Below are 13,715 nucleotides of genomic sequence, written 5' to 3'. Positions count from 1 at the left end.
ACTTGCTTCACAAGGCAAAATGATAGAGGTACACATATATGATTAAACTTTGTTTTTATTTTATAAATACTAAAATAAACAGTAATGATGCTGGGGATTTTACATCATGATTAACAATCTTTTGTAAAATATACTTTTAAAATGTAAAATATTTTTCTCAACAAGATTTCAGTGTATTTACCTTCAGTATGTTGACCAGCAGCAAGAAGACTCAATGACTAATGGATTACAAAGTTCCCTTTGTTGCTAGCTCTGCATGTTTTCATTTAAAGCTTCCAAAATCAATCTTGTTCGACCATCCTCTGAATCCTTTTATTATTTGACACCTGATCATTGTTCTGATGAAAGATTACTGACCTGAAATGTTAACTCTCTATAAAAACTACCAGACCTGTTGAATGTTTCCACTATTTTGTTTTTAATACATTATGCTAAGTTTCAATTTTGATCAAGTCTGATGGATAAACCATTAATACACATGATGTGGATGTGCCAGTGTTGGACTGGGGTAGACAAATTTAAAAATCACACAACACCAGGTTAAACAAACCTGCAGATACATTCTATTTTGTTCAAAATGCACACAATCTATCGGCAGTCAGTCTGTGTGACATTTTAAAAATTCCTACTTTGGAAATAGAACCAGTCTGAGTTGAGAGATCATCCAAGAAGTTCCAGGATTTACATATTAATCAATCAAACCCCACTCTAAGTGATTAAAGACTTAACAGCAATCTAGGTTTGTTCAATACATTGCATCAGTTGTATGATACATTGATCTTTTACCATAAATTCTGTCTCCTATGATCCTGCCCCATTAACATATAGAAAGTGCATTACTTAAGTGCAATCTTAAAATGTTGCCAAATTCAATTTGGCTTATCCAGAACCAATGTTAAGTTAGAAGTTTGTGACAAACATTATCATGTCCCCATTCCACAGAAAAGTTAGTTTGAAAATTTGTCACGTATTTTCTCCAAACGTAGCACTGTAGCAAGACACCTGACGTAAACTCGTGTCCTGCCCATGATCCACAGGAGCTGCATTCTTACTGAGTGGGTGTGGATGGTGATAATTGCCTCATAGTTCAAACCCAGGCAATGAGACATTAACAGTAAATAGACTGTGCTGATACCATCAATCAAGATCGTGTGGAACACAGTTCATTTCAGTTGCATCAAAGATCTGAAACTGGAGTCAGAGAGCCAGATGAGACTTTTCTCCACTTCGGGGAAGGTAGCACTAGCAAGACATGTGCCATTCAGATGAAATCCTTTGCTTTTGGCCATCACATCCTGATAGTGCACATCAACTTGCCAAGGCTTTTACAACCTCCAGTAACTTGAAGACAGGGACATTTGCAATCACACATCACCCTAACTTAAAAAAAATATCACTCCACCTTCCTCATCCTTGATCAAAAGTCTGGAACAGCAAACACACCACGTAGACTGCAGGAGTCAGGCAAGGTAAACCCCCACCAACTTGTTAATGAGGGATGAAAAATAAAGCCAGTCTTATCCCAATGATACCCATATCTCACATACAAATTTAAAAAAAGATCAGAGCTTTCTGTTTTGTCGAAGCTGCAGCAAGATAGCCTGAAGTTACTTTAAGGAGAAATCTTAACATATTCTGATAATAGTTCATTCCCATAATACATTGGGAATTAAAAGCATTCAATTATTCAAAAATGAATGTGAATTAGCTAAGGTGGATGTAATATATATCACACATATATTACATCATATACCTATGGGGATATTTAATGCTGAAAACATTCAAAGGAATTAGGAAAAAACATTGTAACAATTTTGAGCATCTCACTGAGCAACAACAGATTTACACTCTTCCCCTGAACAATTCAGATCTAAGTCACAGTTCAAAGTGCTGTTACTTACTACCAGCAGTTATGGTCTTTAGATTATTGGTTCTTTTTAGAATATTACTGACAAAGAGCAGCCCCGATGCTCGCTCAATGCTTTCAATTGGCACCAGGAAGCGTTCGAGGGAGATGTTCTCCTGCACTGGCTGATTGGGCATCACGTATGACTGCAATTCGATTTCTCCGCTGTGCTTCTCCAGTATCACCACTTTGAAAATGTGTGTTGGCACTGCAACATGATTCTTCCCAATGACCTCATACTTCACGTAAACCTTCCCATCCGGTTCCAACCTATTTTTAAAAAATAAATGCCCATTTTAAAATAACTTTAATTCTTAAAGCATTCTTCACATCCTGAGGAGAGCCAGGGAGGCAGTGGTAGTGGTATTATCACTAGACTATTAATCCAGACACCAAGGTAAAGTTCTGAGAACCTGGGTTCAAATCCCACCACGGCAGATAATGGAATTTAAGTTCAATAAAAAATGGGATTGAAGAGCCTAATGATGACCTTGAAACCACTGTCAAATATTGAGAAAATTCCATCTGGTTTACTATATCCATTGGGAAGGAAACTGCTGTCCTTACCGGCTCTGGCCTATATGTGACTCCACATTACAGTGATGTGATTGATTCTTAACAGGGCAATTAGGGATGGGCATTAAATGGTGGCCTAGTCAGTGAGGTCCACATCCGGGAATGAATTTACAAGAAGACATTTTTTATAAGAACATAAGAAACAGGATCAAGTTATGGCTATTCAGCCCCTTGAGCGTGTCCTGACATTCAACATAATTATGGCCGACCTGCTGCCTCAACTCCAGTTTCCCAAAAGTGCCCTTATCCCTCGATTCCCTGAAACACTGAAAATCTGTCTATCCCAACCCTAAATGTATTCAGTGATGGAGCATGCATCTTGCTGTTAGGTGGAGCATTCTAAGGATTCACCACTCTCTGAGAGATGACATTGCTCCTCATCTCTGTGTTAAACGATCAACTCCTTATCCTGAGATTATTCCCCACCTCAATTGTACACACCCCTCACCGCTCGCATCCCAGGCACTGACCTAGTGAGCTGTGTCCTCAATGCTTCCAACACCAGTATATCCTTTCTGAAATATGGAGACCAAATTGTACTCAGAACACCAGATGTGGTCCCTGTACAACTGGACCAAGTCTTCTTAGCCTTGTCACCCTATTCTTGGAAATCTTCATTCATGTCTCCCTTGTTTCTAACTGCCTGCTCTTGCTGTAGGTGTTGAAACAGCTTTTTGTGTTATGATTGCAAAAGAAAGTGGCTGTGTCCCATTATGAATGGGTGAATCTCTGCTGCAATGGCTACTGCTAACTTACTTTTTAAAGAAAATCTTCCTTAGGCGATGGAGCAATGTGCTGCTCTGCCTGTGATCAGCTAATTCAGGGTAAACCAACAAATGACACTGGGACTTACCCAGCCCGTGTAGCCCAAAGAAACAGCTTCATTTCTCAGCCATATGAAGATGTGTGTTGAAATCGTTTGAATTAAAGCTGTATTTTAGTCACTGTTTCTACTTAACCCGACAGACAGATGGGTCATACCTCGGCAGGTACAGGGGTCCAGTGCAGATGTACACATTCTTGTTGTACTTGGTCAGGCTCCGACAGTATTTTTCCAAGTTGTTCCAGGCGTTTTGATTTAAGTTAGGATTCTACGGGGGATTATCAAAAATAAAGCAAAGTAAATACAAAATAGTCCTGAAGGAAACAAGATTTATGCACATACATTGCCTTACACAGTATAAAAATAGGATATCATTCTACCATAACATGAAGCCAAAAACATTGAGACAATATCCAGGCTAAGGGTGATAAATGACAATCACAAAGGTGCCACACAAATGTCAAGCAATGACCATCTCCAATAAGAGCGGCACGGTGGCACAGTGGTTAGCACTGCTGCCTCACAGAGCCACAGACCTGGCTTCAATTACCGCCTCAGGTGACTGACTGTGTGGAGTTTGCATATTCTCCCCGTGTCTGCATGGGTTTGCTCCGGTTTCCTCCCACAGTCTAAAAATGTGCAGATTAGGTGAGTTGCCCATGCTAAGTTGCCTGTAGTGCTAGGGCAGGAGTGAACGTAGGGGGGTGGGTTGCGCTTCGGCGGGTCGGTGTGGACTTGTTTGGCCGAAGGGCCTATTTCCACACTGTAAGCAATCTCAAAAAAAAGAGAGAATTTAATCTTCACCCCTTGGCATTCAATGACATTACCATCACTGAATCCCCACTATCAATAGCTTGGGGGTGTTACCATTGCTCAGAAATTTAACAGGATCATCTACATAAAATACTTTGAACAAGTCAGAAGCTGGGAATTCTGAAGCGAGTAACTCCCCTCCGGTCTCCCAAAGCCTGTCCACAAGTCAGGAGTGTGATGGAGTACAACACCACTTGTCTGGATCAGTGCAGCTCCAACAACACTCAATAAACTCAACACTATCCAGGACAAAGCAGCCCGCTTGACTAGTATCCCATCCACCAGCTTCAACATTTCCTGCTTTCACCACCAAATCACATCTCATGAACAAATTTTAAAAGGACAATTAATCATTATAGAATCAGAAAAACTACAGCATAGAAGCTAGACAGTCAGGCCATCATATGTGATGGCTTGCGATAAGCTAATCAGCTACTCCCACCTTCGTGCAGTTGGTCTTTAGACCTGCAGGTCAGGTTCCTTCAAGTAAACAATAAAATACTTTTAAATTATGGTGAAGGTTTTTACCTCAACCATCTTTTCAGACAATGAGTTCCTGATGCTTACTACCTTGTGGATGAAAAAATGTATTCTCACATCCCCACTAATCATTCCACGATGACTATCTGTGCTCCCTGGTTTTCTCACTTCTCTGGAGAACAATTAAGTGGATTACAAAGAAGGATTTCCATAGCACCTTTCATGACCTTGGAAAGCTCTTTACAGCAAATGAACTACTTGTAACATCGCTGTTATAATTTAGGAAAACTTTGAATTTTTTTCTCTTTATTATTTTTTCCCTTGATTATGCCACTATCAAAATATTATTGTCCATGCTTCATGACCCCTTAAACTGAATGGTTCGTTAGGCCATTGCAGAGGGGCAGCTGGAAGTCAATCTTATTGCTTTGGGGCTGGAGTCAGCCAGAGTTCGTCAGGAAATCAATGAACCAGATGGGCTTTTACAGAAGCTGATGGTAGATTGTTAGTCGCCTTCACGGTGATTAGTTTGGAAGTTAAATTCCAACAGCTGCCATATTGGGATTTGGACTCATCTCCAGAGTGTGAGCCAGCCCCTCAGGATTTCAATTCACCTAAGGAAGGGAGGGAGGGAGAGGTTTTGGCCTAGTGTCTGAATGGAAAGGCAGTATGTCTAACACTGCAGCACTCCCTCAGTACCATGCTAGGATTGTATTTTATCCCGGAATACTACTCTACCCAGAACCTTCTGACTGAACGGGCTACTAGGAGAATGTGAGGACTGCAAATGTTGGAGATCAAAGTCAAGAGGAGTTGACATTTCGGGCATAATTTCCTGATGATAGGTTTATGCCCAAAAAGTCGATTCTCCTGCTCCTCGAGGATGCTGCATGACCTGATGTGCTTTTCCAGCACCACACTCTCAACTATGACTGAAGGGGCATCTAGGGAAATTTAAAAAAAACAGAAAGCACTGAAAAACCCTGCAAAAAAAGGTCTGGCAGCATCTGTTGGGGGGGGGGGGGAGAAAGAGAGAGAGACAGACAGACAGACACGAAACGTCGATTTCGAAGCTACTTGGATGCTGCCTGAACTGCTGTGCTCTTCCAGCACCACTAATCCAGAATCTGGTTTCCAGCATCTGCAGTCATTGTTTTTACCAGAGAGAGAGAAAGAGAGACTACCATGAGATATTCAATTGAAGGAGTAATTTGGGACAGACTGCAAACATTTTGCTGGCAGCATCACCATTTAAAAAAAAAGAACAAAAAAAGAGAAAAAGTTTCCAAAAAGGGCATGGGAATTCTCTTACATTATGACTTCACTTCATAAGTAGTTCATTGGTTATAAATTACAGAATCACAGAAGGAAGCCATTCACCCACTGAGTTCCATTACCTAGTGCTAACCTCATACTTTTTCTCCATATCCCTGCACACCCATTTCTAACCAACAGAAAGGTCTTTTGGAACATTCCAAGGTTGTGTAAGGTGCTATGGAAACGTAAGGCTTTTTTTTTTAAATCAGACAGAAATTGCTGGAAAAGCTCAGCAGGTCTGGCAGCATCTGTGGAGAAATCAGAGTTAATGTTTCTGGTCCGGTGACCCTTCCTCAGAAAACTCTATTAACTCTGTTCTCTCTCCACACATGCTGCCAGACCTGCTGAGCATTGAGCAATTTCTGTTTTTGTTTCCAATTCACTGCATCTGGAGTGGTTTCGGTTTTTCTTTTTGTCCCACCCTGGTTGTTCCCCACAGTCCTGCACATATTTTAGACTCATACAGCACAGAAACAGACTCTTCGGCCCAACCAGTCCACACCGAACATTGTTCCAAACTAAACTAGTCCCACCTGTCTGCACCTGGCCCATATCCTTCCAAACCTTTCCTTTTTATGTATTTATCCAAATGTCTTTTACACTTTGCATTTCTGAGTAGATACAGTGTAGTGCTGGGAAAGTATAGCAGGTCAGGCAGCATCGGAGGAGCAGCAGAGTTGGGCAGGACCCTTCAAGGATGCTTTTCTTTGATTTGGAGGCGTTGGTGTTGGACTGGGATGTACAAAGTTAAAAATCACACAACACAAGGTTATAGTCCAACAGATTTATTTGGAAGCACTAGTTTTTGGAATGCTGCTCCTTCATCAGGTGGTTGTGGAGAATAAGATTGTCCGACACAGAATTTATAGCAAAAGTTTACAGTGTGATGTAACTGAAATTATATATTGAAAAAGACCTGGATTGTTTGTTAAGTCTCTCATCTTTTAGAATGAACATGTTGGTTTCAGTTCTTTCATATGTAAATCACAGAACATTTAAAAGTTACATTCTTAAATAAACTTTAAGTTGATCTTATACTCCACAACGACCTGATGAAGGAGCAGTGCTCCGAAAGCTAGTGCTTCCAAATAAACCTATTGGACTATAACCTAGTGTTGTGTGAATTTTAGCTTTTGCTTGAAGGAACTGCTGTGCTGTTGTGGTTCTGTTTGCCGAGCTGGGAATTTGTGTTGCAGACGTTTCGCCCCCTGTCTAGGTGACATCCTCAGTGCTTGGGAGCCTCCTGTGAAGCGCTTCTGTGATCTTTCCTCCGGCATTTGTAGTGGTTTGAATCTGCCACTTCCGGTTGTCAGTTCCAGCTGTCCGTTGCAGTGGCCGGTATATGGGGTCCAGGTCAATGTGCTTATTGATTGAATCTGTGGATGAGTGCCATGCCTCTAGGAATTCCCTGGCTGTTCTCTGTTTGGCTTGTCCTGTAATAGTAGTGTTGTCCCAGTCGAATTCATGTTGCTTGTCATCTGAGTGTGTGGCTGTTAAGGATAGCTGGTCGTGTCATTTCGTGGCTAGTTGGTGTTCATGTATACGGATCGTTAGCTGTCTTCCTGTTTGTCCTATGTGGTGTTTTGTGCAGTCCTTGCATGGGATTTTGTACACTACATTGGTTTTGCTCATGCTGGAACGAAGGTGTCCTTCGTTCTGGTGAGTTGTTGTCTGAGAGTGGCTGTTGGTTTGTGTGCTGTTATGAGTCCTAGTGGTCGCAGTAGTCTGGCTGTCAGTTCGGAATGCTCTTGATGGATGGTATTGTGGCTAGTCTTTTGGGTTGTGGCATGTCCTTGTTCCGTTGTCTTTCCCTTAGGCATCTGTTGATGAAATAGCCACTCTCAGACAACAACTCACCAGAACGAAGGACCCGATACCCAACATGAGCAAAACCAATGTAGTGTACAAAATCCCATGCAAGGACTGCACAAAACACTACATCGGACAAACAGGAAGACAGCTAACGATCCGTATACATGAACACCAACTAGCCACGAAATAACACAACCAGCTATCCTTAGTAGCCACACACACAGATGACAAGCAACATGAGTTCGACTGGGACAACACTACTATTATAGGACAAGCCAAACAGAGAACAGCCAGGGAATCCCTAGAGGCATGGCACTCATCCACAGATTCAATCAATAAGCACATTGACCTGGACCCCATATACCGGCCAATGCAACGGACAGCTGGAACTGACAACCGGAAGCGGCAGATTCAAACCACTACAAATGCCGGAGGAAAGATCACAGAAGCGCTTCACAGGAGGCTCCCAAGCACTGAGGATGTCACCTAGACAGGGGACGAAACGTCTGCAACACAAATTCCCAGCTCGGCGAACAGAACCACAACAACGAGCACCCGAGCTACAAATCTTTTCACAAACTTGGAACTGCTGTGCTTTTCCAGCACCACAATCTATCTACACTGTCTTTCCAGCATCTGCAGTCCTTGCTATATCTCCCTTGGCATTTCTGACAAAACCCCTGTTCACATCCAGTGTACCAGTGGCAAATGCCTCTAGTTCAGAACCCGATTGTTTCAAGGGGGCTTGAATGGCCTGAATCAGAGGGTACGATGGCCTGAATGGTCTTTCTTTTTAAACCTGTGGCACCACGTTGCTCAGGTAGAAGGTGTCGTCCATGCATTTCTGGCTGTGGCGGTGGTTGGCGGCGGCGGCGAGGTGACCCCGGTCGAAGCCGCTGCCCTTGAAGTCGCTGTTGCGGGCGCGGTGGTACTCGTGAACCGAGGGGTCCTCCCGGAACTCGCAGCGGCCTCGCTCCGAGCCTTTGAGCTGCAGGCGGCCGGCATCCAGCTGCTCCAGCACCCAGGCCGCGTTCCTGGTCCGGGGGTCGTAGGCCAACACGTAGGACTCCCGGCTCCGGAGCTGGGGCACGGTGGGGAAGCCGAACTTCACGATCTCGGTGGCGGGCGCCGGCGGGTACAGCGCCGGGGGGCCGCTCTCGGCCGCGACCGCCGGGAAGCCGCTCAGCCGATCCACTGGATCCCGGTGGATCCCGAGGGTGAGACCCAGGCCAGTGCCGGCGGCCAGGGAGACTCCGGCCAGAAGACAGCGGGAGCTCAGCAGCTTCCACATTCCCGAGCCCGGGGACAAATGTAACTTTCTCTGTCTGTATCAATGGAAACTTGTTACTTTGTTGCTAAAGCTTCCCTCCAAAATGTAAGCAGGGCAGGCGCTCGCGTGCACCAGGCACCCGGAAACCCCAGCTCGGAGATCAATACCAACACCGCGCGTGGATGCTAGAAACCAGATACCACTTAGTACATCTACAATGCTCCCGTTCTTTTGTTTAAAGTTAAAAATCACACAACACCAGCTTATAGTCCAACAGGGTTAAATGGAAGCACTAGCTTTTCAGGGTGCTGCTCCTTCTTCTGGTGGTTTTTTTAATTTCAAAATATACTTTATTCATGTAAATAAATATTTGGTACTCGTACAATTTTCCATGTCGTTCATAGTTATATACATTGCATGTCTTAACATTACAAAGAACAAATTGAATTAATCAAATTCACAGTTATCCGATTAACAGTTACCTTTGTTAACTATCCAGTCTCATGGTATGTGGCTGTGGCTTCAGCGGAACCCACCTACTGAGTGGGTGCCCTGTTATGTGAAAGCAAATGAAACTTCTTTAACCCCCAGTTTATGGGGTTACCATTGTCCATTTGACTGTCCTGTCTCTGGGGTGGCTGTCTACATCCCCAAGGTAAGCACGAACTGCTGGACCTTCGCTGGGCTGAGGTCGCTATCCAGCTCCTCACTGGGGTCATTTACCCGCTCGTGTCATTGAGCCAGGGCAAGAGTCCTCACTGTCCAGTTCTGTGTCTGACAATGGGACTGTCAGAGGATCACAGCTCTCGGTTGCCTGTAGTTGTGGGGCAGTGGGTACCCCCTGTTTCTCACTGGGTGGAGGGTGGACTTCGGGGGGTCCGTTGTTTCCTGGTTGGGAGGAAATGCCCTCCTCTTTACTGACGGCGCTCTGTCTCTTCTTCTGGTGGTGATGGCCTTCTTTGCGTCCATCTTCCCCCTCCGAAGAGCTGGCCGTCTCTCCCTCGTGCAGCTGTCTTTTCCCCTTTTGCTGGGAGGCTTTGGGGGCCTGGCAAGATTTCCTCTTCCTGTTTTTAACAGGTATCCACTCCTCTGCCTGCTTGATTACCTCCTCCTCCATTTCTTCCATCTGCCCGGCTAGAGCTAGGATCAGCTGCTGTGTCTCTCCGCTGGCTGCCGCCTCCTCCACTCCAGCCTGTTCTTCTTTCTGGGTGCCACCAGACTCCGTTTCCCTGCTGTCTGGGTGGACCTTACTGGTCTTTGGGGGTCCACGGCTCACATTGCCACCTCCAGCCATCTGTGCGTAAGTGGGCCCCCCCCCCCGTCTTGGGCAGGTCTTTACACCGGCATCTCTAAATAAGTTCTCTTGTATGGGAGCTTTGTTCCGAGCATAGCTGTTTTGTTTTTTTGTTTTCTTTTCTTTCTTTTTTATCTATTAGTTATTACTTATTTATTGGTGTTGCTTTGCACAGTGTTAGGGTTTGTTTTGTATTATAGGGTAGGTTTGTAATTTGTAGACAGTAGTTACATTGTAATTTGTGTTTTTACCCTTTATTATACTGATATTTGTTATTGATTGTATTTTTCAATAATTTCATATGGTTGTAAAGTTAAAGAAATTGCTAATAAATATATTTACAAAAAAAATCAGATGCCAAAATAAATAACTGCTGATTTTTGTTTTGCTTGCTTTGATACTAAAATATTGTATGATTTCAAGGAGTTGTATTATAAGCACTCGAGGGCTAAAGATATCACACAAACGTGATATGGAACAGGCAACTGAGCCAGATCACAAACAGTGGTGGTTGGACTGAGGTGGACAAGGTCAGAAGTCACACCTCAAGGGTTGTAGTCCCGACAGATTTATTTTAAAATCACAAGTTTTTGGAGCACTGCTCCTTCGTCAGGTGAAGTGGTTTATCAAGAGGCAGCACTCTAAGAGCTTGTGATTTCAAATAAATCTGTTGGACAATAATCTGGTGTCTGGATCATAAACTCTGGAAATTTCTGGAGAAACTCTGGCAGCACCTAGGAAAGAAAGCAGAATTAGTCTTTAGAGTTCAGTGTTGCAGACTGTGGAATTGGCTGATTGATGGTGCAGTAGGTGAGAGAAAGTAGGGTTAATGGGTAAGGATCTGTGTTAAAGTCTCGCTTATTCACATTATTTATTAAAATGATTCAGATCATGGCATAGAAAGTCATGTATCTAAATGCACTGATGGCACAGTTAAACAGTATTGTAGACAGCGTAGATCTTAACGTAAAATTACTAAGAGATATTGATAGACTTAGTGAATGGGCAAAACTGTGCAGATGGAGTTCAATGCATCCATTTTGGACGAAGAAAATTAAGTTGTCTTTTTTATTGATTAACAGCATGTTGCTCAACATAAATCGAATTGGAGTTGTGAGGAAGATAGAAAGAATTATAGGGGCAGTCTAGAAAAATCGCATGTGCAAGGAAGCCGATGCAGTACAGTGTGAATTCGTATGAATTAATGCAAACTAGAGAGGGATTACAGCAGCATCACCAGGCTGACACGGGAAATGGCAATATTGTCATTTGGAAGCGATTAGTTCAGCGAGGTATGCATCTAGGAAATGTTCTAGGAAATCCACGTAAAACTCTTGTGGGTTGCAATAGTTCTTTGGGGACATGCATGGAGATAACAGACGGTAAAGTAGATTAGATTGAGAGTAGATAAACTTTATTTTTCATTTCTACCGTATACAACTGGAACAATAAAAATTAGACTGCGTTGCTCCGGGATACTTTCTAGAGAGTCACATAACCACCATCTTAGCTACAATTACCTAGGTAAAGAATCACAAGAACAGTGTAGGAAGAAAGAACAAAGTTAAAAGTTCGTATTAAGAATTACTGCAACGTTTAAGTGGAAAAATAAAGAAATAAAGCTAAAATTCAAATATTGCAGAATTTTGAAAGTGCTTAGCCATGCTGTGACCACACTTCCTGCAAGGGCTCGATCTCCTCCTCTTTGCCATGCTTTCCCCGTGCAGTCTATTCCAGGAGTCTCCACACTGGGTTGACCAGACCAGCACCAAAGCAACCATCACTGGTATCAATTCGACAAATATGACCTTTTTGTTTTCTAATTTAGAAGGTTTAGGGGTGATCTGTTCAAAGTTTTCAAGATATTAACAGAAAGACTGAGTTGATAAATTATTTCCACTAGTTGGAGATTTTTGAACTGGAGGCATAGTCTGAAAATTAAGACCAGACTGTTCAGGTGAGATGTTATGAAGCAATTTTACACACTAAGGGTGGGAGTGGTTTGGAACTCTCTTCCACAAATGCCAGCTGTTCTGGATCAGTTATTGGTCTCAAATCTGAGATTGCTTAACAAAAGATTATCGAAGGGATTAAGGGATATGAGCCAAAAGCAAATATATGAAGTTAGGCACATATGAGCCATTATCTCATTGAACAGAGGAACAGGCTCAAAGGGTTGGATCCTGATCCCATAATATGGGAAAAAATCAGAAAATATACTATTGAGTTGGATGATCAGCTACGATCATAATGAGTGGCAGAGGAAGCTCAAAGGGCTGAATGGCCTAAGCTCCTATTTTCTACGTCTATTTTAATGCTAGAGAAACTCAGCAACACATCATTTTCTATTTAGGTAATTTACAACCTTAAGGTCTCAACATCAAATTCCATAATTTCAGAAACTGACCATATCATAATCTGTTCTTCATTTCAGCTTGAGCCTCACATGTGCAGAATCAACTGGGCCTTCTGAAATTGATAGACACTGCCTTCATTCACACACATTTTACATCTTTTTCTCTCCACCACACCCCTTCAGAGCCTTTAACAAGCCCTTTGACTTTTGTGCTGAGCCTCTCCACCATCTGAAAAAGGCAAAATACTGTGAATTATGGAAATCCGAAACAAATGCAGAGAAGACTGTAGAAACTCAGCAGGTCTGTCAGCGTCTGTGGAGAGAGAAACAGAATTAATGTCAAGTCTGGTAGGACTCTTCAGAACTGAATGGTGTTGGTAAATGGATCTTTTAAATAGACAGAGAAGGGAGCAAGGTGCAGATTGTGGAACTCTGGGGGAAAAAAAAAGTCTATGAACTTAAAATGTTAACTGTTAAAAAAGTACCCTTTATAACAAGGCTGTCCAGTCTTATTATCAATTTTCAATTTTTCTCACTTCAGAGTTGATGAGCAATTTCAAGTCATGCAAGGTTTGGTATAACAGTACACAGGAATTAGGAAAATCCAAAGAAATAAATTGACAATTTAAGTAGATAACAAATAAAAATGACCATTAAAAATTTCAAGGAGCAGAGCTAACTGAAAATCTTTTTTTTGACATTTTGGTTAAGCAGGAGAGCTATGGGGAGAGGTTGATAAGCCCCTAGTGCTGATCACCTTATTGAGAATGAGCTAAATTAAGTTAAACAAACATTAACTTGCTCAAAGTGCAAAGCAGTGACTCATTGGGCTCTGCAGCTGAACAGAGGATTTGGTAATATTGGTCAACACAACAGCTAGGAGGGAGAAGAATAGACCATTCAGTTCTTGGAGACAGTGGAGACGCTGGAGATCAGAGTTGAGTGTGTGTTGCTGGGAAATGCACAGCAAGTCAGGCCGCATCCGAGGAGCAGGAAAATCAATGTTTCGGACCAGAGCCCTTCATCGGGAAACATTCAATTCTTGGAGTCAGCTGTACTATTCAATGT

At 42.8% G+C, this 13,715-nt stretch overlaps 1 protein-coding gene across 1 annotated transcript; it reads right to left on the bottom strand.

The window, feature by feature from the left end:
- Window positions 1-37: 37 nt before the first annotated feature.
- endog (endonuclease G) lies at window positions 38-9,274 on the bottom strand. Its single transcript, XM_072566004.1, has 3 exons — window positions 8,527-9,274; window positions 3,464-3,573; window positions 38-2,176 (listed from the first exon to the last, which is right to left on the bottom strand). The coding sequence occupies exons 1-3, from the start codon at window positions 9,016-9,018 to the stop codon at window positions 1,894-1,896; spliced, it is 885 nt and encodes a 294-aa protein (XP_072422105.1). The 5' UTR covers window positions 9,019-9,274; the 3' UTR covers window positions 38-1,893.
- Window positions 9,275-13,715: the final 4,441 nt, after the last annotated feature.

This window comes from Chiloscyllium punctatum, chromosome 49 (genome assembly GCF_047496795.1).
Source record: "Chiloscyllium punctatum isolate Juve2018m chromosome 49, sChiPun1.3, whole genome shotgun sequence".
Classification (NCBI taxonomy): domain Eukaryota; kingdom Metazoa; phylum Chordata; class Chondrichthyes; order Orectolobiformes; family Hemiscylliidae; genus Chiloscyllium; species Chiloscyllium punctatum.
Note: the sequence above shows the minus strand (reverse complement) of the source record. Positions and strands in the feature narration are given on the sequence as shown.